Here is a 23,884-nt window from a genome sequence, read left to right as displayed (position 1 = left end):
GAGAGCCCAAATGGCATCAGAATGCCTCTGCAGGAGGAGAAGGGGCTCCTTCCTCTCCACTCAAGCCATTTCCCCATGTCACAATAGCATGGGGGGGGGAGATTCCCCCTCCCCTATTTTTACTGTTCCACATGCACAGGATACTCCATGTGGAGTAGGAAAAAACAGAGAAAAAACCTCCCTCCCCTGCTATTTTGACATGGGGAGACAGCTTGAGGGGGAAGAAAGAGCTCCTCCTTCCCCCACAGAGGCATTCTGAGGCTGTTTGTGCTCTCTATTTTTAACAGCCATTCCCCAAAGGTGCTGTGTGGCCACAAGGAAATTGAGTTGGGTCTGGGGAACTCAGACCCAGCTCTTTAAAAACCTGCATGTCTAGCCTGACCCTGTGTTATCACCAATTACAGCTGTGATGGATGGTTGTTGTGCTTATTTTTTTAAACTCTGTAGTTTGGCATAGAAAAGTCACATATTATAATTTTTGCATTTCATGACCTTTAACCCTGTGGCTCACATCCCCCCTTATGTATTTCTGCTGACTGATGATTCACTTCATATACCTGACATAGTGGTCTCTAGACCCATAAATGCTTACTCTTCAGGAGAGCTATTGACATTGCCACAGACTAATGTGGCTACCCTGCTGTAATCTTTTCAGTTGTTCTAAAAGCGCACCCACTGTAGCTTTCATGGCCTTCTTTACAGTGCACCTAACATAACGCTGTATCTACAGCTCCCCCCACGCCTGTAATAAAGGCTGAAGACTGCACTGTATGTTGGGATACTGCCACCATTCGCTGGAGCACTGGCAACTTAGGAGCAACAGACTCTTTCACGCTTGAGTACTGCAGGCAGTATTCTCCAGAAGGAGAAGGCCTCAGGTCAGTCATTATGCTTTGAAATGCAGATGCAGTGGAGTTTGTGTGTGTGTGTGTGTGAGAGAGAGAGAGAGATTTCCCAAACTGAGATTATTTAAGAGAAAGATTATTGTGTTGGCCTTGATCTTCCAAAGGGAGAAATCAGCTTTTGCCTTGTGATTAACATTTGTGCCAGATGCTAATCTCTCAGATTATGCTCAGAAATACTTTTAATTTGTGCTAGTAAAATCTGAAGCCTTTCTTGGGTCCCATCCCAGCTATCCTGTGTTGGATTGCAGACCCAGGGCCCTTAGGCTGAGCTGCCCACATCAATGTTCCACAAATCCCGTGGACAGTGGTGCTCCCCTGGCCAGATTCTTAAGGAAGCACTCTGGAAGTCCAATGAGCAGGTTTTAATTAGTTTTATTCGAATAAAAGGAAGAAAATGGGTGCAGAGAGTTGTAAAGCCCCTCAGTCCCAAGCGTTATTTGGGGCTCTCTAGGCCCGTGCATCAACTTTTATCACCTTTTGTTCATTAGCCAAAAATAATTGGTTTGACAGGTAAAGCGTACATATGACTTGACAAACATCTGTTGGCTGGTTACTCTTTTTGGGCTATCCATCCTTTAATTATCATTTGAAAAAATCGCTTACCAGATCAAGGAATAATTCTTCCCATGGCACCATTGTATCAATAAAACTAGATATGAGTTCTTGTAGGAAGAGATCTCACACAAGCATTCTTTGCAACAAGTGTTTGGATCTGGCAACATTTGCCACTCCAAACAAACCCATATGTGATGGAACATTTATCTTTAGCAATCCCACGTTGCTATCTGCATCGCTGGTGCCTCAGTTTTATCTAATCCTTGACACTCTGGTCTAGAGGCAATGAATGAATTCTTTCTACCACTCAAGAATGTGCCCTTCTGTGAATCAAGCAATTTGTGCTAACATTTCAGGCTCCAAGAAACAGTGCCAGAGGGCCTCTTTTCTAGTTCTATATAGCAAGAAACAGAAATCAAATGTGGTTCATACTTCTTTTATACCATAAATTACCAATATTCTACATTGCATAAATGTCTCTCAGATATGCTGAGGACTTCTGCTTACTACTAAAATTGGACAATTCTGTGTATGTCCTACATCAACGTCCTCTCAGTTGTGTCTTCTATCCTATCTGCATTGACACACAAGTACAAACACAGCACTCTTACCCCGGCCTGTCTACCCTGTAGTGCAGTGTTGCACTGGGACCACAAAAATCTGGTCTGAGATCCCTGCGTCCACCTGATACTCATCCTGTGAGTTGAGGAGTAATCTCTTACAGATTGACTGTTCTGAGTTCCTTGTGTGGGATTCAAACATGACAAATCTGTTTTATAATAGCTGAATATTCTTTTCCCCCAGAAGGTAATATATCAGTCTCACATGATAAGTGAAGATATTTAATATTTATTGATTTACTATATTGCTTTTCTGTGATGCGCCAAGTTCTGAGCCAGGAGCTCAGACTTAGGGGAAAGGATAGTTATGGTCTTCCTAGTGGTACATTTGCAGATATTGACACTAAAGGGAAAAAAACAAAAGAAAAAAGAAGAAAGCATGAACTTTTGTCTGTGAGCTCCTAGTTTGTTTGAACCTATTTATTCGTTATTTGTATGCCATCTTTCTGTTCAAAAAAGCATCCAAGGCAGCTGACAGATATAAAGCACTGTAATAAAATACCAAAATCAACCAGTTAACCAGTAATTTACAAAAGAATACCATGTTTCAAGTTCTTGCACAGGTGAGCAGTTAGGATGCCGGGCTGAGCAGGTGAGCAGGCAAGTTCTCCTTTGGTGTGTGTGTGTGTTTTGATAAATATAGGTATTTTATGGGGTAAAGCATATTGAGTTGACCATATACAATTATATCTACGATACTGAGGGGTTTTTTTGCCCTTCTTTTGCCCTCCCACCATGTGCCATTCTAGGGTTGGAGGAGGCAAGATAAGACCTAACATAGCAAAGGTTGGGACAGTTTATAGACAGAGACAGAATGATACTGTGGTTCAAAAAGCTTTGCAAGTCATTTTATGATCTGGGTTTTCTTCATCTTTCATTTGAAAAGCATCTTATTTTCTCTTCAAAATGCATAAGATGACACCACACTACAAATAATAGATAATGTATAAGATTATACCACACTACAATGAATAAGATTACACCACACTACAAATAATAGAATAATAGATAATAGAAACATGATATGATTTTAAGCCAGTAAGGTTCAGTTTCCCTATGCATATACAGCTCAAAAGGGGGTCAAATAACTTCCCCCAAGACAGTTTGGCTTAGGAAAATGGTGCAGGAGTGTCACAGCTGCTAGTTCAGGCCTAGGAAAGCTCTCTATAGGCTGTAGGGTTGCTATCCCCTCCCGGGGTGGGGGATCCCCCAATCCCACCCTTTTCACCCTGCTCCCACTTACCCACCTGGTGGGGGGGCGTGCTCCCTGGGGCACCCCCTTCCTCCCTGGGACGCGGCATGCCCCTGGGTGGGGGGCACGCTCCCGCACCGCAAGAGCAGGCGATGGTGGCGGTGAAAGCAGGCTGCTCTCGATGCTGCCACTGCTGCCACTGCCGCTTGCTCTTGTAGTGCAGGAGCGGCAGCACTGATTAAAGCAGCTTGCAGCAGCGAGAACAAGCAGCAGTGGTGGAGGCAGCAGCAGTGAGAGTGGCTCACTGTCACCAGCTCCAGTGCCTCATGCTGTTGCCGCTGCTTGCTCTTGCCGCTGCAGGCCGCTTTCGCCAGCACGGCGGCGGTGGCAGCAGGCAGCGACAGCGAGCTGCTCTCGCTGCTGCTGCCGCCGCCATAAATGAGCTGCAGTGGTGGCGGCCAGGAGAAAGAGGACACAAGCACCCTTTCTTCCCTGCGCGCGGTGACGCCAGTCCCGGAAGTGCTGCCATTATGCACGCTGAGGCGCGCACGCACAAAGTACACGTGCGAGAAGTTGAAACAAGAAAAAAAAGGTAGGGTGGGTGCCAGGATCCTAGTCCCCCGCTGGGGGACACGAGGGACCTGGAACCCTAATAGGCTGCCACCACTTTGGTACAGGTTTCCTCGGAAGGGCCCAGAGCACCCAACTGACCCCTTCTGTTTACTCTTTCCCAGTAGGTTTGATTTATTATGTGACCAAATGAGGCATGAGGATCCAGGCAGAATAATAAACAACTTTATTTTAAGGGTTTCTTAATAACTGGTGTTCAAACTTTGTAAAATAAAGAGAATAGTAAAGGTTGGTGAATAAACAAACTAACACACCTAATGTATCTAACTAGGCTGTTTTTAACTCTCCTAGCAACTGGCTTCTCACCCCTTTTGGATGAAGGTTGACTCCATCTGCAGCACCTTCCCCTCAGCTCTGCTCCCTAGGTGTGAACATCCTCCCACTGTGGTGAGGCTATTTATCCCTTCTGTCAGAGCAGAACTACAAGTGACAAAAGGCACAGGTTGGACACTTGTCAGCTTCCCTCAAGTTTTAATGGGAAATGTAGGCATCCTAGTCTTGCAGCTTGGCTCTCCGACTGCTGTCCAATGGACTTTTCAACTGTCACTTGTCCAACATTCCACCAAGCTGCCTACATTTCCCATCAAAACTTGAACCAGCATATGCAGATACCCACCTTATAAATCCTTGCCCGTCTTAAAGCTGTAAATACCACCTGTAAATCATTTTTGACAAATTTTCAGTAAAAGATAGGCAAACTATGAAGAAAATACCGTAAGTGAAAATAGGTTTCCTTGCTGAATCATCAAAGTTGTTTCCTATAATTTTTTGCCATCTACTGCAAAAGGTTTGATCAGTTTTGAGGGCCATTTTCAATAAACAAGAATGCATACTAGAAATAATACCTTTATCATCTGCTAAAAGCAGTTCCTCAAACTCTGCTAGGGGCTTTAAAATACCCCCTTTTTTGTATCAGTTTGCATAGGTACCCTCTAACTTGGAGATATATTCAAATACTGAAATGCTAGGATCTGGAATATCTTTAATATTATACAGGATCACTTGGTTATCAATTATCAGGTTTCTGTAATCGCTAAATCCTGAAAATTCCCACCTTCTCAAAGGTAGAAATTCCAGGTTCCTTTCATCAATCATATCACTAATGTCAGATGCTAGGGGACAGAATCTTGGGGACAGTTTATTTTTAACTTAATCCCGTGTATTAAGTATTGCATTCACAATGGCATTACCATTATTTCTTCCTATTTTCTTATCCAGGTCCAATTCTTCAAGGGTACCTTGACAAAAGATTGTTCAATAACGGCTGGTGTATTTTTAGGAGTGTTTGATAGCCAGTCTTTCAACCAACGCAGCCTGGTAATATAATTTGAGACTGGGTACCTCCAAACTGCTGTTTAATTTTTTATCATATATATTATTACATCATATCCTAGGTTTCTTCTTATCCCAGATAAAAGAATTTATTAATAGCTACCACTCTTTCAACATCTTTTCTGGAATTTCAGCTGGGAGATTACCAAATAAAAAATTTAGTTTAGGAAGGATCATCATTTTTATCGTATTTTCACATCCAAGGAAAGATAGATTTAAGGTTTCCCAAAGTTGAAACTGCTTTTTAATTTTGGCTATTACTGGATCAAAATTGATCTTTAAAATTCTATCATTATTCTTGTTTAAACAGATACCCAGAGATAATTTTAGATTTCACATTCTCTTTACAGGCCTGTGTAGTGCAAAACAGACTTTAGCCTCATATGTAAAAAAGACTTAGAACTGTTCCCTTCCACCATATCCCTGACATTTCTGATGCTGGAGAATGCATAGGAATGCATACAAAAAGGCACTCTGGATTTAAATATCCCAGTTTAAAGAAGGACAATTCTTATTCTGTGCCGCAGTCAAACTAAGCTGTCCTGCTGCATCCATCCATCCACTGTTGGATACTGCACTATTGTTGTTCTATAACAACCTTTTGTAGCTGGGTCCAACTGCAAAATGATTGTTGTGTAACGATAGCTCAGTTTTCAACGATGTATGGATGCAGCCCTAGAATCTGGAGTTTTTCTTTAATAATGATCCTAATGTACAACTCCCCGAGACAAAATGTTACATTGCCCCCCCCCCAGTTGAAATAAAGAGGCAGACACAAGGCTTGGGTAATAAAGTGCCACTTTTTATTTATGGCAACAACATGAACTGCAACCAGTGAAACCTGGCAAGGGTCTAACCAGCGGTACAGGTCAAGCCCTGGGGTCACTCCCCTGGACCCCGCCTTGACCTGTCTGGGCGAGACCCACTGCCCCGGATGCAAGCCATCCAACTGCATGGCTGGGATCCAGCCGGCCTGGCGGATGGTTTCCCCCTTAAAGTAATTCTGGCCAAAGAATTAAGACACCAGGCCATTGCTTGTTAATCCATTGCAAGTCAGCCTGTGCCTGCAAAATAAGGCCCTGCCCCTTGACAAGCCCAAGGTCATTACCACCCAGGTGAATGACCAATATGTCAGGCGGAGGACCACTCCTCCCCTCGAACAGCAAAGGCACCTTAGGCCGCGTTGGCCCTGCCACTCAATGGTGGCCCCCTCACTTAACCCAAGCTGGGACCCAATGGCTGTCCTCTTGGCTTGGTGGGCTGCCCAAAAAAACATGCTGTGTCTGCACACAAGGATCTGCAGCCCAGGGCTGCGCTGTTAAGGTGCCAAGCCCCGCCCCTCCCACGAGTCCCTAAGAGGCTGTGGGAATGCTGCCGCTTTTTCTCTGTGGTGGCAAATGCGGCCCCCGGCCTCAAACCCTTGGCTGCCGGCTGGGTGGGGGCCGAATTGTTTATGATGTTTTAGTATAATAATGCTTAGGTTGGTGGGTGTTAAAGAATATCATTCTGTCTTCCTGAATTACTGGAATATGTAGCAGAAGACAGTGAACAATGTACTTTTCACCCTTCATAAGACATACTTTGTGAGGTTTCTTATGAATGTTTGAAAGAGGGCTTAATAGTCCTTGTTTCCCCTGGAACTTCCCATTGTGTTTATTATAATTTTGAATAGCCGCAGAGATCTAGCTGCTAAAACCATTTACAGATTGCAAAATTATTATTAAAAAGTTATTTTATATAATAATAACATTTGATTTATATACAGCCCTTCAGGACAACTTAACACCTACTCAGAGTAGTTTACAAAGTATGTTATTATTATCCCCACAACAGTCACCCTGTAAGGTGGGTGGGGCTGAGAGAGCTCTGGAAGAGCTGTGACTGACCCAAGGTCACCCAGCTGGCTTCAAGTGGAGGAGACGGGAATCAAACCCAGTTCTCCAGATTGGAGTCCTGCCACTCTTAACTACTACACCAAAAAGATTAAGAAGAAAGTGAAACATGGGTTGTATTCTGGATATACATGCAATGCTATTTTATGTTGAAGAACTCTGATACTTGAAAGCTGACATATTCCTTCAGGGACAGAAGGCGCTCTGACAATAGATTTCATTTTGCTATCCATTTGCACAACATGGCAGCATCCCATTACATGTATCTTCCCAAGTTGCAGTTACAGCACCTTCCAGTCCCCCAAACCATAAAACATCTGCTCCTTGGCTAATCTATTGTTCTAGCTGGTTGAAATCAGCAGCAAAGAAAGTGGAATAAGTTTAACTGACAGTTTGATCGCTACTAGAGCTCCACAGAGAAGGATGTTCATCTAGAGAAGAAAAGGCTGAAGAGCTCTATTAGTTTATCTCTTTTTCTTAATATATATATATATATATATATATATATATATATATATATATATATATATATATATATATATATATATATATGCAAGGCCCACCATATATTTCACAAGATCATCAAAGTAAACTGCAAGTTGTTTTTGCAAGCGGTGGATGCAATACAGCCTTTGGATGGAAAATAACTTTCGAATTCTTAATCCAAAAGTCAAAATGATGAGTACCCAGTTAGGTCTGGGTACTACTCTGCTAAAAGAAAGTAGAATCTGATTGGGCATTTTGTGATATTCTCAGATTTCTGTGGAAGCTCAGATGGACAGTCAGTGGATTCTTTGAAACTTTAGTACTGTGTTCTGTTTTGCAATCAGCTCCAGATGTTTTAGAGGAAAGTTAATTATGAATCATGAGGGTCAGAACGAAGCCCTGTGTAATACATGCCATGTTGTTCACATTCTGCTCCTGACTGTGTACAGATGGGTTTACATGTAACAGCCGTACGAAGTCCACTGAGTCATTTGTATGTGGCTCAGTACATGGTTTCTGTGATCTGCACCACAAGTTCAAAGTACTTGGAAAAGAAAGATGTATGTGGGTATGGTGAAACCCATGCAAAAGCCAATGGGACATCAGAACCAGGATTTAAAGTAACCAACACTATAGTATGATTACTAATGAGAATGGGAATGGAAGGGCACTGATTATCTTAGCCAATATTCATTTGTTATAATTTTCCATTTTATTTGTATTATTCTTGGTTGGACACTTTCATTAGTCCACAAATCTTGGGGTTCTAAAAAAAGATTTTGAGAAACTCTTTTTGAGTCTAGTATTTTTTTTTGTTGGTTTCGTGTATTGGAAGAAACATAACTATTTACACAGAAGAAGGGAGTTCTGAATTTTGTGAGAAGTGTGCTCTCTGTCTGCCTCACCTCATTAGGAAGGGTCATTTATTTATTATTTATTATTTATTTATTATTTATTTCTCACTGAGACTCAAGGCGGATTACATAGTGTGAGATTAGTACAGTCAGTATCAAGGACATTTCCATACAGTGTCAAGGACATTTTCATAAACAATGCCATAGGGTAAACAAATACAAGTTTACAAAGATATGGCATTGTCAAGGATCCAATACAGAGCTGAAGGAATGCTGAAACAGAACATAATCTGTTCTAGGACTGACATTAGACAACATGAAGCACAGGTAGTATATAGGAGTACATATTTAAAGCAACAGATAATCTGTAAGGCAGCATAGTGGCGGAGTATAAATGGGGATAGCTCATCTGCTAGTTGCAGGAAAAGGGCATCATAGACTTAGTTGTATCATCATAAATAGACTTAGTTAATAGAACCTGGAGCTGAGTTCCAGTATGAACAGCTATTTGGAAGAGCTGAACAAAGTCAGTCTGAGCCAAGGCTAGTTCAGGAGACAGAACTACCCCCTAGCCTGAGAAAGAAGTATGAAATCCAACCTCATTCTCGAAATGCATAGGAATCCCCTTCCCTGTTGAATCCCCTTCCCAATTGAATCCCCTTCCCTGTTGTCGCAGTCATGCAGCAAACAATAAAATTGTTCTACTAAGCGCTGAAGGCCTTAGCGAACACATGAAGCTTCCTTATATTAGCCCTGTTCACAAGTAATAGTGAATGTACATACAATCTGTGTGCTTGGTTTTTCTTTAAACACGCGATGAATAATTCTCACTTTATAGTCAGTGCACATACAGCTCAACATGTAAATGAAACAGCACATTTACCTAGATACTGTTCCCTAATTTCAACTTCAAGGTGAACACACATTGGTTCTTTTTTTACATACAGGACGTGCATATATTCATTGTAACATATGAACAGAGTTACATGCATTCACTGTTATATGTGCACATGGCTACTGAGTCAGCCGATTGGTCTATCCAGGTCACAATTATCAACAACCAAAAGAGTCACATGACTATCGTTAGCCTTGTATGCCACACCACAGAATATGCACACACAACAATATAAGACATAGCTAGTAATATTAAATATATAACTATAACCATATTAATTACCAGACTCCTCTTGAGCATGTAGGGTTTTCTCTCCCCACCACAATTGAACCTTAACCAGCCCTTGTCTATCTGCAATGCTTTCCAGCTCTCTCCTGAGCATGAGGCATGGCAGCTCAGGTGAAAGAATGTGATTGTCAAGGCTTCCAGACAAGAGCAAGCTGGTTGTAGAGAAAGGCAAGTAAAACTACCACCACCACACCCCACTGAGGCCAGTTTGCTCATTTCTTGGGTAGCTGTCATTTGACCAGCTTGCTTTCCTCCTGACTGTTGCCCAGGTGTTGGAGTGCAGAGTCTGTGGAGAAGAGTAAGGGGTTATTGGAAAAGATGGGCCCTTTACTTCCATCTCTGCCCAAAGGCCTTTAGCTCAGGTAGCCTTAGAGCTTACCAGTTCTGCAGTCCTGGTGGTGGCAGCTATTCCAAGATGGGAACCACAATCCAACCAGAAGTCTTTCTGGGCAATGGTTGTGTTCTCTTGTAACGTAGGCTGGTGCCACATTCTCAGAAGAGCTAGAATAGCATGTCAAAGAGCCACATGAGGCTCATGACATGAGCCAATGAGTGAATATCACTGGTCTCCTTTGACAGGGAGTAGCTCAAGCCAAGATCCTTCACTACCTGGTGCCTGATCCCTTCAACTGGAGGTGCTGAGGACTGAACCTGGTACCTTTTGCATGCAAAGCAGGTGCTCAACCACTGAGCCACAGTCTCACCTCTGAGCGATTCACAGTTGTTCAGAGGGACTAAAAGGCGCTTGAAGGAAAGGCGAGGTATAAGCTGAATAAAATAATAATAAAATGATAGGCTAGATGAGAACAGAGGTAAGTTAATCCTCACCAGATGCCTTAGGCATCGTTAACTGAGAGACTGAGATAGAAATATTTTACATGCATAAATAAAGACGCCCCATTATTGATAGGTCATGAACAAAAACACACAAAGAAAAAGGCAAGAGTAGAATATTCTTGGGCGGTTGCTGTTTTAGAGCAGAACGATTTAAAAAAAAATCAAATGTATTTTACTCCTTTCATTGACCGTTGTCTACTTCCCATCCAGCCCCTGCAGCCACAGCATGAACAAAAGGAAACATGTTGAAAAAGCACCAGGATCCATCATGCTGTTCTCAAACAATGGAGTGATTATATTTCCAGCACCGTGGAGAGCATGTAGCTGTATTTCATAGAGTCTGCTTTGTAGATCCTCCGTAACACTCAGCATATTTTTTAAGATTGATTCCCCCACCCCCTTTCCTTCATGATAGAAATGATATGGTTCAACAGTTCATGATAGCTAAAGATATATTAAACGCTCATGTTGATCACAGGGTCTGAGAAACGAATGAACCCTTTCTCTTTGCCATGATCAATATCTAGTAAATTTTCTGCTCTCTTCCATAGTATTATTATAGTTAAACTAGCTAAAGACCTGCTGAGTCTGGTTGGTAGAGAGTCCTTTCTGCTCCCCCCACACCACCCCAGTTCAAGTTTAAATTCACTGCCGCAGACACAGCTGGCGCTCGTGCAGGCCCGCCTTCCCAAACTGGGATTTGAGCTCTGTTTTCCTCAGCTGAATGTAGCCTGCAAAAGATATAAGAAATACTGTCCCCTTTTCTCGTGGGGAGGCAGAAATACTTGCCTGTGGACTACTGCTGTTACTACTCATGTTTGGAGCCAGAGGAACCGTCAGTGCTATAGAGCAGCTGCTCTCCAGAGTGAGATTTCTAAGGTTCAGAGCTAGGTGAGGTGGAAATTGATTATCTAGCTGTAGAAATCAGCAGAGCCGTACAGCTATGCTAAGGGAGAGAAAATGCCCATGTTTCTTGGAAAAAAGGTAAATCAGGTATTGTTAGGCCACTCCTGACCATAGCCAAGAAATCTGTTTTTCAGCATTAGATCTCCATAGAACAGGGGCAGAGCACCTTTTCCTCATCCACACAGTGAGAATGTGTCATTTTCCTGTCACTGCTGCCGCAAATGCTGGCATTCATTCCAGCAACAGACCATCCACACACGAGTTTTGTGCATACTTTTTTCCATCAGCCGACATCCCACCTGCATTTTTAACTCACTATGCCACCAGAGGGCTTATGGGGGGGTGCTTTTTAAGATCAGTAATTGCTAGTAAGCAGTAACATTAAAATGATCTGTTGTCCTGATTTACTAGTTCCTCTGATTTTCCAGTTTTCATTTTCTTTAAAAAGTAAAAAAGAATGATCCTATGACATTATTCTCCTCGTGCTTCTCTGTGGTCACTGATGAGGATTTCCTCTGCTGTGCTGCTTGTTTCCTTTGCTGCTATCACTTCTGCTTCTGTAAGGGCTCCTTGAAAAATGTTGGTCTTGGGCATTTACAAGTGGCAGAGGAAGCAAGTGCCTCAGCAGAGGAAAACTTCGTCAGCAATTGTAGAGAAGCACAAGAGGAACATTGTTAAAGGATCCAAGCCATATTCCATAGCCCTTTTCATTGCAGAGATGTATGCACCGAATATGAAGAAGGACTTCCACAAATGTGAGTGTTCCAAGGACCAATTCTGGTACATTTCACATTGGAAATCAGATCCTAGGCAATAAGTGTTGGATTTGTTTTTCTAAAGCAGTTTGCATCCTAAGGGAAAAGGCCATGGTATGCATTTTGAATTACCTAACCTGAAGTGGCTTGCCACATAAACCTGAGACTGTGTAGATGTATTATGAGTGGTTCTTCTGTGAGAGGGAAGGAAAGAGGAAGGGCTGATTTAAGACTGCTGCAGTCTGTTTGTAGAGCCTGCTAGTTTGTTTTCCTGTGTAAACTGCATATGCTGGCACTTCCTTGAAGGCCTGGAACAGTCTGCATTTGCCAGCAGTTGTTATGTGAAAATATTGTGTATGTGTTGATGGTGTGTAGGAAGGCACTGATACCAGACTGCCAGGGTTTATCATTTATTATGAGGATTTATTATGATACAGTAATCGTAATTAGAGCCATGCTGAAGATTCTCTAGTATTGATCATATTTACTTCAAAATGAACACATTTGACCCAGCCAAACAAAAGCATCTCCAAACATTTTCATTGCTTCAGTGCTGTTTGCTGCCTCTTGTTCTTGGGGCTGCTGTTTTCTTGATCTACATGTTTCTGTTCTCTCTCCATGCCCTCATCCTCCTTCTTTGCCTTCACTGTCCTTGACTTCAGTTGCCTTCACTCCAGTTTAACCTGATTGACTGTAGCAACTTTGTTTATGGACTTTTGTGATATCATTACTGTAGGCATGGTGTCAAGGTGTCATGTGGGTTTCCATAGCTACTTAGTTTAAATAGCAGTGAGGGTAAAGGGATGGAAAGTGAAAATATTTGACAGTCAGTTGTCATCATTATTTTGATGCTTGAGTCCCAATGCGAGGGGAGAGCATCTTCTATATACTGGATCTAAATGTTCCTTTGCAGAACTGGAAGGCCCATCATTTTTGGAAAGGGGGTTTCCAGTTTTCACTGAATGCTCCTAGCATCTTGTCCCCCATATCGCACAGAAGCTTTTAAGGGGGTGCAGAGGGATGGAGGAAAGAAGATAGAGATGGAGGTTTAAATAGCAGTGAGGGTAAAGGGAACCAAGACCAGAGAAAACGAAAAAGAAAAATTAAAACAGTGCAGAGAATAACAACATTAATACAACGAATGTAAAAAAAAAAAAACCTCCCAAACCAGGAGGTGCTTTTCAACACTCACAAGAAGTGATATTGAAATAAGCAGTTTCACATCAGTCCTAGTTTTAATTAATGTGCTTGTAGCTTTGCAGACGTGTGTGATATGGTAGGTAGTAGATTAAAGTCTGTCTTCCAGTGACTGTGTTTCAGTGCACTTACCTGGCTAATACATTTTTAAAAATTTCTTTCTTAGCATTTTCATTAAAATGATGAACCAAAGCACTGTCAAAGATGACAACAAGCAACATAACTGAAAGATTCTAGCATTACATATTCAGTGATTGGTCTCCAAAGTCCATTTGATGCTTGCGCCATAGCTGGTTGGGTGGGTTTCTAAATACTGGCTTGGATCCAGATATGTTTGTGCAGAAGCTAAAAGCATTTTCTTTGGAAAGGGAGCTCCTCATTTTCACGAGTGTCCACCCCCCCCCACTGCAGACTTGTGCCCCAGAAGCAGCTATTCTGAGGGTGCTAGTGGAAGCAGAAAAACCTTAACGGCCGGCTGTGAGCAGACAGCAGTTAGAATCAAAGCCATTTTCATTTAAACTAATTTCATTAACTCTCAAACAATAATTAATTATGCCTTTTCCCTAAACTTTTCCCAGGCTTTGAAAGATACCTTGTCTATTTGTATTCCATCCATTCTTCCGGGGAGTTCAGAATAGGCACATGATCTCCTATAATGATGCCAAACAGGTGTTAGGAACATTCACCATTCAGATTAGCCTGCGGTGCGCCTTGCTGCTTTAGGGAATGTGGCCACTAACATACTATTTTAGCATTAATTCAGTTGAATGACAGTTGATCGTATATTTATTGTATTGATTCTAATGTGAGAGTGATCAAGCCTATGCAAGGGATTTAGCTCAGCTCAGAACAAAATGAGCTTAAAACCTTTGATATCTACTGTAGCTGGGGGAAGATATCTCTGTGTGTGTGTTCCTACTTTTTAAGGTTAAAGGGACCATAAAAGACACAGTAGGAATAAACAAGGGGTTAGTCCTTCAAACCACTCTGTGTGTTGAACATTGTTGACATCAAGTGGCCTTTCTTCAGGATAAGGAATACTTTAAGAATAAGTTAATGTTGACTATAGAATGTTGACTATGCTTTAAGAATAAAAGAATGTTGGTAAAAGCGCGTCTTAAAGAGATTAAAAGCACCTGCAACTATAAGTATTGATTATTCTTCAGCTTCTAGTGCTCTCTGGTGGAAAAGTGGTGAAAAAACAGCTTTGAAGGAGTCAGGCAATGGTTTTAAAGGGAGCTGAAGGTGTTAGGATGTATAAGGGCATGTCCATCGTGTATGTACTACTTTCTTGTTTCTTGCTCTTTTGCAGAATTTTGGTTTTAAAGAATTTTGAAGCAGTGCAGAAACCTGCAAAATTTGTTTTCCCAAAGTGAAAACAAAATGGGTGCGCATCGCAAACAATGTCTTCAAGGGTTGACATGAATGAGATGCTAGAAAATCTGTGCTTGGATTGTAATTGTGATATGAACCACTGTGCAATGGTTGGTTGTGCCAGTCAAAACCAGCACCAGAGCGATTCCGCACACGTTGGATAATGCACTTCCAATCCTCTTTATAGATCATTTGGAACGGATTTTTTCATGTGCGGAACAAAAAATCCACCTCAAACGATTGATAAAGTGCATTGAAAGTGCATTATCCAACGTGTGCGGAATCAGCCCCAGTCTGCTTTGATATTAGTTTGTCTTTGTTCCCTTCCAGGCATAAAAGTCTTTTTTTAATTTTTGAAAAATTTATTTATTTGTGCAAAGCAAAAAAAGAAAAGAAAGAAAGAAAAAGCAGCAACAAAAATAGTGAAACAGTGCTGGTGACTATATACATAAGGTCTCCAAATATCTAAAAATAAGTCCATTTGCAGTTGTCGACTATATACAATATATTCAAATGCTGATAAGTTTATAAGGTTTTCTTCTAGGGATAAAGAACATGTAGGGCTGGGTAGAGTTGGTTTCAGTTGGTAAAACAATATCCAATTTGGAGTCCAGCAGATGCTATTGCATGTTAAAAATAACTGGGAAGATGCATTCATGGTTCTTCCAGTATAAAAGTGCAAGAGTCCAGTAGCACCTATAAGACTAACAAAATTTGTAGTAGGGTATGAGCTTTCATGAGCCACAGCTCATTTCTTCATCTGAAGAAGTGAGCTGCAGCTCACAAAAGCTCATGAAGAAGTGAACTGTGGCTCTTGGGTGATAATAACTCTCTGTGTGTTTTTCTAGTGACTCTAGGATTCACCCTGTGTTTACATTTATTGCCTTTTCAGATCTCTGGCTGGAATTAAAAGACCTGAACTGCAAGTTAATCTAGAACCAAATATAAATTATTTCTTCTATGTGAGAGCTGTTAACGTCTTTGGAACAAGTGAACAGAGCGAAGCTGCTCTCATCTCGACAAAAGGTATGTGCAGGGCTTTTTTTCAGGGGGAACGCGGGGGAACGGAGTTCCGGAACCTCTTGAAAGTGGTCACATGGCTGGTGGCCCTGCCCCCTGATCTCCAGACAGAGGGGAGTTTAGATTGCCCTCCGCGCTGCTCAGCGGCGCGGAGGGCAATCTAAACTCCCCTCTATCTGGAGATCAGGGGGCGGGGCCACCAGCCATGTGACCATTTTCTCTGAGGGCAACCCACTGAGTTCCACCACCTCTTTTCCCAGAAAAAAAGCCCTGGGTATGTGTATATACTTCCTGATTCTAACAAGCAGGAAAGTTAGGGGAGAAGGAAAATGGGCACAATTACGATATGTGTTCCATAGAATGCACTACCCAATTCTATCTACCCAAAAGGCTAGTGGATAATGAAGACCTAATTGTGGGGTTGACCGATATGTATAAGTCAGATGTAATTCACCAGATGTGTGACCGGCTCAGGCTTGTGTGGAATCACAGAAAAGCAACATAATGTCCACATAATAGGTTTCATTTTTGTGCTGGAGAACTGATTCTTGAGAATGTAATAGACTCCTAATGGAAACTCACAGCCTTGAGGAAAGCTGTGTGTGAACTGTGTGCAACAATGCAAAACAAATTGCATTCTTGGCACAATAAGACACTTATGCAGAAAGGGCTTTCAAGAACAATTAAGGAGGAAAAAATACACAAAACAACCTCAAAGTTGTATACAGTAACTTGTCCATCTGAACTGGCTTTAGTTTCACTGAGCCTGTAAGTCCTGGCAGATGAATTGGGAAATGGGTGGATAATGTATTTATAGGCATGCTGCAGTTTTGAAGATAAGCTGACCTGCGGCTCCTTAGTAAATAAAGTTATTTATGGTTATAACCTCAAAAAAAGAGAGCAAGCTGGTTGTGGAGAATGGGGGAGTAAAACCACCCTCCCCCGCACTGCAGCCAACTTGTTCTTTTCCTGGGTGGCTGCCATTGCGGTGACGGTGGCCTGGCTGTCTCCCTCCCTCTCCTCTGCAGCCAGTGTGCTCTCCTCCTGACAGTGGCCCAGGTCCTCCAGTCCTTGCAGAGGTGGCTGTCAATCACAAACCCCATGGAGCAATGGCCTTACTGGATTTCCTAAAACTTGGGTTGGCCACATTGGGGAACAGAAGAGCCACAGGTGGCTCCCAAGCTCTGAGTGATTGCCACTACTGTAATGTAAAGTGTAAAGTAAACTCTTCAGCTAAAGACAAAGACTTTCACATATTTTGGATTTCATTAATGTGCCTTCCACCTATGGAAAGACACAGCAGGCTAAGTGATATCGATGCTGTATTTCTAAGTGCTGATTTAAGGCCTAGCATTGGGTGTTCGCTTCTTCCTTATCCCGTAGAGAGTACAGCATGGATCGAAGCTGAAACAGAACAGACTAAGGGCAAACTGAAACTTGCCCACAACTCATGGTTTGAGTTTCATTGAGTTTCACTATGGCGGCCGTAAGGCCCTCCACCAGCCATGTATCCCTCCTTTGCTATGTATGAGGGTGAACACATCTGCCTTATACTGAATCACATGAGTGGACTATCGAGGTCCATATTTTTTATTCTGACTGGCAGCGGCTCTCCAGTATCCCAGGCAGATGTTTTCACATCAACTAGTTCTTGATTCGTTCACCTGGAGATGCCAACCATGGATTGAACCTGGGACCTTCTGCATGAAACCCAAATGTTGTACCACTGAGCCATGGCCCTGCCTCCAAACTTGGAGCAACTTCTGAATCCAGATGACAGTTACATATTTGGCATGGTATAATCTTGTCTCCTATCCCCAAATATGAACATCAAGGTAAAGTTTTGTTAGAAACACTAACACTTCCCAGTAAGTTCTGTGGTGCATTCTTTCAATACCAACATTTGCTGTAGTTTTTATGATTTTGTGATTTACTAGAAACTAATACTGCAATCATCCCTGAGGTGGTGTTTATTTCTCACCTCGGTATCACAACAGGAACTAGATTTCATATAATGAAAGAAACAGTTCACCCCGCATTGCAAGTATCACCCAATGGAACGACAATATGCCTTCCCAAGGAAACCCAAATCACCGGGTAAGTACAAGTCTTTTTACTCCCACATATGATTCACAATTTTTCATGCCAGTGGTCTGTTAGAAACTGTACAGTTACCTGAAAATAAAATAATAGTTTACTTTAACTCAGAGAAGGCAAAGATGAAGAAAAATGTATTGTTTTATTTAAAAACAAATAAACTGCATTGTGTTGTATTTTTCTTCATAATGTGACGTCAAGGCACAGTTTTTCCTATTTCTTTCTGAGGTTTTTCTTTTGATGCTTGTGCTTTAGAATATTCTTGCCTTTCTCTGTGCATATAGAATCTCAACAGTTTGGGGAGAGCTCTTGTCTTCTCGAGGACTACATTACTGGGAAGTCACTGTGACTGGCTGCGAGAGTTACAAGACTGGAATCTGCTACTCCACTGTACCACCTGACAGTGTCCTGGGGCAGAACATTTCTTCTTGGTGCTTGTATTGCTCTAGCAAAACCAGGTAACCAAGGCAATTCATTCCAGAAAAAAATGGCTGTGAAATGATAGGCCCCTTGGCTGAATTGCAAACATCCCCCAAGAGCAGCTGAGTGTAACAGCAACAGGACAAATTGTGTAATCTTAACATCTAGCAACCAACAAGAGTCACCTTATGCTAAACAGTACTTTTGAAGAAGACTCTGCCCCCATTCATCTCTGCCCCCATTCCTTATTCTTTTGGTGTAATGCAAACCGTAGGCAGGCTCTTGTTGGTTTTCAAACAATTATGCATCATCTAACTCAGCACTGGGCATCATCTAAGATTAACATCAGTCAATAATGATGTAGTTTTGGACCTCCCAGGAAGCAAAGGGACCATATGCAGCTGTGATATCTGAAAAGGGATTCTGTGCATCCCCTTTTGGGAGAGCTCAGCTGAGTAGGTTCCCAATAGAGTGATAGATCATCTGTCTCACTGCTGGTGAAAATATGTAACATCTGCCTACAGTAACTGCATAGGATTGTGGTGGTGAGATCGGAATCTTCTTCCCATAACTGTGACATCAACTTAAGGAATGGATTACTGTATAAGCCTCTATGGATGGGAATTTATGTCATCAGGTACTTAATCCTGTGGAATGTAACTCTGGTTCTTTTCTCTACAACCTGTGATAATCAAAAGTTTTTGCACTTTTTTTTGAGCTTGCCTTCATGATAATCTTATTTTGGTTTATCCTGGTGGGATATTTGAGGCAGAGCAAATTTTGTCTTGCTCAGGTTCATTAAAAGAATCCATGGTAAAGGTGGCATTGAATGCAAGCTTCTCTCTCCGTGGATCATGAGAGATGACTTGTCAATTTTCTTTCATACTTTTATGGATGGCCCAGCTTTCATTAAGTGAAATGAGAGCAGAAATGTGAGTGTCTGATATTTTTTGCTGCTGTAATGAATACTACAACTACAAAATCCACCTGTCCTTTCCCAGGACTGATTTTACAGAATATATGATACATTTCTCCCATAGCAGCTTCACTCGAGGCCATCCTGGTGATTTAGCAAGACAGTGAGAAGGAGAGGCGTGTATTTTTGGAGTGAATCCAGAACTCTGAGACTCAGGATGATTGGTGGCTGGGAATAGTGCTCAAATGATAGACTCGCTGTCCTTTATGCTGGCAGCTAAGGTTACAGTGTGGTGCTTGGGAGCCTTCAACGTTCCATAATCTGATCAGGAGTTTAGCGTAGCAGCCATAGGACAGACATAATCATCAGCAAGCAGATGGGGGCTAATGCCGGTCATGTTGCACTTCAGTGTGTCTGGCCTGCGTCTTAAAATACAGTCATAGGAATATTTAGCATTAGCATAGCACAGGGGTGGCCAAACTGTGGCTCGGGAGCCACATGCGGCTCTTCTAGACATATTATGCGGCTCCCGGAGGTCTCTGAGTATCGCCGTGGCTGTACAGTTTATTTTATTTTAGTTTATTTCCCTCCCTTCCCTTCTTTTTTTCCATGTCTTTCCCTCCCTCTCTTTCCTTCTTTCTTTCCCCATCTTTCATATTTTCAATAAAAATGTTGGGGTTACCAAGTCCAACTCAGAAAATACCTGGTGACTTTGGGGGTGAAGCCTATCAAGGATGTGATGTCACTTTTGTCAAAGGTCAGGTGATGGCTCTTCCCAAGCTCCACCCCTTCCAGTTATGTCACTTCCAGCATACTGCACCAAAACCCAACCCCTTCCTGTGATGCCACTTTCAAGACACTCCCCTAAACTCGCCTCTTCCTCTGAAGTCACTTCAATGCATCTTGTCATGCGGCTCTCAAACATCTGACATTTATTCTATGTGGCTCTCACATTAAGCAAGTTTGGCCACCCCTGGTATAGCACATGTCAGGCATTCAAAGCGCATTGCCTTACATTTTATCAATAATCCTTCCAATAACTCTGTAAGGTAGGCTGGCCTTGTTGGTCTTGTGGAGCAATTTATTTCCATGTTTATATTTTATTTATATTTCAATTTATAAACTGCCCATCCTCAGGGGCTCTGGGTGGTGAACAAGTTAAAATCAATAAAAACATTCTATGTTAAAACATAGAATGAGGGGTCAAGGCTATGGTCCATGAGGGGTCCATTTAAAGCGCATAGGCACTTATATACGTTCACATTAGGCTATATATGCATGAGTGGTGCCCTATAAAAATGGAGTGTATAGATTAGGGTTTTCGAAGCTCTTATGCAAATAGGGATCTTTTGGATCCTCTTTGGGATGCTATATGGAAATAAACATAAGAGTTGTGGTCAGCAAACGTAACCCCATGAGTTAATTTCTATGTGAAAATGAATGGCTGCAGAGTTTATACTCCAGTTTTTTGAAAGCTGAAGCTGAGAAAATGGTGTCCATTCTGTTTATTAGGGCACTAGGAACTAGCATAAAAGACCATGCTGAGCGGCCAAGTACTTGTGTTCTCTTAGGGATGATGCCTTACTTGATGAATCATATGGCTTCTAGTCAAGAACACTGCAATAAATGAGCCTCGTTCTGTGCACTCCCCCACTTTGCACAATTAACCCTTTTCCCCTGAGGAGTTCACAATCCACTCTATGTAGAGTATGTTTTGCTTGCCTCTTTAGGGAGCACGAAAGAAATCCATGCACTTTTTCCGCAGTATAGCACTCCACTGCCCTTAAGTGGGCTCAACAGGATAGAAACCTCGCCACCAACTTCCTTGTTTTGTCTCCAAACCATACTAAAGTCTCTCATAGATCTTGGGAGCAGAGCACAGGGGCAAAGTGGGGCCCAGGGAGGAAGCAGCTGGCCAAAAGTAGGGTTGCCAAACTCCAGGTGGGGCCTAGAAATCTCCTGGAATTACAACTGATCTCCAGATGACAGATCAGTTTCTTTGGAGAAAGTGGTTGCTTTGGAGTGTGAACTCTATGACATTATGCCCCACTGAGCTCTAGTCCCTTTCAAAACCTCACCCTTACCAGGCTCCACCACCAAAATCTCCAGGTATTTCCCAACCTGGAGCTGGCAAAAAGCTATTCCCAGTGGTGGGTGTGAGCCAGGCACAGCCCTGCCCTCCAAACTGCAGCAATGGGAACAGGACTGGCATCAGCACATGGCAGGGTGGGGCAGCAGCCAGGGCCCAGAGCTTAGAGCTGCTGACTTCCTTCTCACACATCCTCTGTGATGCCTGAATTTACGCTCTTCCACTGCCTGCTTATGACTGCTTTGTCATCTCTGCACCTAGCTACATATGCTGCCTAGCACTGCTAGATAAGAGTTTGTGGGCGGTGCACAAAGCATCAGCATTTCCTGGTGGCCCTGGCAGTGGCACTCCTAGCTGCATCCACCACCCAGCACCATCGGGGAAAGGGTGTGCAGGCAGTGTGGGTAGCTATGACTGCAGGTGGTGGGAGAGCTTGCAAGTGGACAAAGGAAGGAAATACATGCCTGGGGGGGGTCATGGGTGGGAAGGCAAGAAGAAGAGCCTAGCAGTGGGCCTAGGGGGACCCCTGAGAACTTTCTGTCCAGTGCCCACCAAACTTGGAACCAGCCCCGAATGGGAGCTTCAGCTGCCGCTGCTGCTTCCTGCACCCTGGAGCTTCCTTCTGTGCTGTAGGCAGGAGGGCACCTGAAGAAACCCTAGGCTTCTTAGAACTGGGGTGTTCAGTGCAGTGCAGCTGTCCCTGCACTAGACAAGAAGGGGAAAGGAACAACTGTCTTGGGCCCCACAGCTAGAACAGCAGGAAAGAATGGGGATCCATCCGGGTGCCGCCTTGAGGGCAAAGGCAATGAGGCCTCAGTCTCTGGAGCCTGCAGCGGCAAGAGAGAACAATGGTCTGCCTGACCCTGCCTGCTTTCTGAGGACAAGATGGCACTGGTGCCAGGAAGTTTGTCCCCAGTTAGCAAGTCAGGGAACACTGACTATAAAATGGAATAAAACTACAAGAGCCTGCGACCCACTTCCATAGGTTTTGCATCCCACTTTCGGTTGGGAAACGCTGCTCTAGAGTGCACTTCAAATTGTTGACAGCTGGCAAGTAAGATGCAGTAGAAAACACTGCCACACAATGGATTCTTGTTTACTTTAAATTTTCTATTCTCTGCAGTCTCGTCTACAAAGTTCTCCACAATGGCAAGATGAGTGATGTTATTGTAACAGAACAGCCGGCTCGGGTTGGCATTCTGCTGGACTATAATGCTGGAAGACTTTTATTTTTCAATGCAGAACGAGGACAAGTCCTCTTTGCCATCAGGCAGAAATTCACTGCTGCTGTTCACCCTGCCTTTGGCTTGGAGCAGCCAGGAATCCTTCACCTGCATACAGGAATGGAGCTACCAGAATTTGTGAAGCATAGCTAGAAGTTTTCTTTCCACCTACCTGCAAGACAAACCATTAGAATTTGATTTAAAAAAAAAGCCGAAAAGACTTAGGGTGATCTTTTTTACCTCTTTACCATAAGAAGAGCCCTGCTGGTCCAAACCAACAATCCAGCCAGTGCACCCGCCTGCTTCTCACAAGAGCCTGCCAGATGCTGTTACTCAGATCAGCAGTTGTGTCAGGCCTGTCATGTGAAGAGCATCCCTACACATGAAGCACTGGAACTTGAGTACAGGGTAAATGGGGAACCCTGAAGTCTGTTTATGCACTGGTCCCATTTCAGCACAGTGAGAGAAGAGTGGAAGGGAGACAGGTCCTTAATCAGAAAGTAATTGTATTGCCCTAACCAAGATACTGACTAGAGAACAAGGATTCAGTACAGAAAAACAAAAGAGCAAGCAATTATATAATGGACATCAATAAAATTTCAGTCATTTTACACAAGCCTCATGCGTAGTTGTGTTACTTGAAACTAAACATTTAATACGTTTAGTCCAATTTGTGACCCTTCCACATGGGTTAAGAGCACGGGACTCTAATCTGGAGAGCCAGGTTTGATTTCCCCCCTCCTCCGCTTGAAGCCAGCTAGGTGACTTTGGGCTAGTCATGGCTTTCTGGAGCTCTCTCAGCCCCACCCACCTCATAGGGTGTTTTGTTGTGGGGATAATGATAACATACTTTGTAAACCACTCTGACTGGGCATTAAGTTGTCCTGAAGGGTGGTATATAAATCGAATGTTGTTGTTGTTGTTGTTGTTGTTGTTGTTGTTGTTATGGCTAGTCGAATGAAAAACAGCCACAAATGGAGAAGGGAGAAACTTAAGAGAAAGGGGAGTAGTTAGGAAAACATGGAGAATGAATTCAAGGAAAGGAAGAAGTAGTAGAGGGCGTCATACTTCTAAAAAAATACATTATATATAGTCCTCACTGAGACTCAAAGCAGATTACACAGTGTAAGTCAATACAATCAACTCAGTAGGGTAAGGACAGCAAAAATGTGAAAACAAGCAGAAATCCAATACAGAGCTGAAACAATACATAAGCAATTTAACATGACATATTAAACAACGCAGAAACTACCCAGTAGGAGCATACCTGCAGCAATAGACAGTACATAGTAGTATAATCTAAAGATCCTATCCTTGTACCAATGCATCTCTCTGAACTATTTCCTTACAGCGCAGCCCTATTACATGTATAAAACAGCCCTCCTGAACAGGGCCGGCGCG

General features: G+C 42.8%; 1 protein-coding gene across 3 annotated transcripts in view; it reads left to right on the top strand.

Moving 5' to 3' along the window:
* CMYA5 (cardiomyopathy associated 5) overlaps positions 1–23,099 on the top strand; it is a 71,146-nt gene extending 48,047 nt beyond the window's left edge. For all 3 annotated transcript variants that reach the window (XM_054986849.1, XM_054986848.1, XM_054986847.1), the window contains exons 9-13: positions 731–878; positions 15,611–15,744; positions 17,736–17,835; positions 18,120–18,293; positions 22,384–23,099. In XM_054986849.1, the coding sequence (XP_054842824.1) occupies positions 731–878; positions 15,611–15,744; positions 17,736–17,835; positions 18,120–18,293; positions 22,384–22,636 (809 nt within the window). In that variant the 3' untranslated portion in view covers positions 22,637–23,099. The remainder of the gene's footprint in view (positions 1–730; positions 879–15,610; positions 15,745–17,735; positions 17,836–18,119; positions 18,294–22,383) is intronic.
* The last annotated feature ends 785 nt before the right edge of the window (positions 23,100–23,884 follow it).

Source organism: Eublepharis macularius, chromosome 8 (assembly GCF_028583425.1).
Source record: "Eublepharis macularius isolate TG4126 chromosome 8, MPM_Emac_v1.0, whole genome shotgun sequence".
Classification (NCBI taxonomy): domain Eukaryota; kingdom Metazoa; phylum Chordata; class Lepidosauria; order Squamata; family Eublepharidae; genus Eublepharis; species Eublepharis macularius.
The sequence above is the reverse complement of the archived record's forward strand: the minus strand, read 5'-3'. Positions and strand labels throughout refer to the sequence as shown.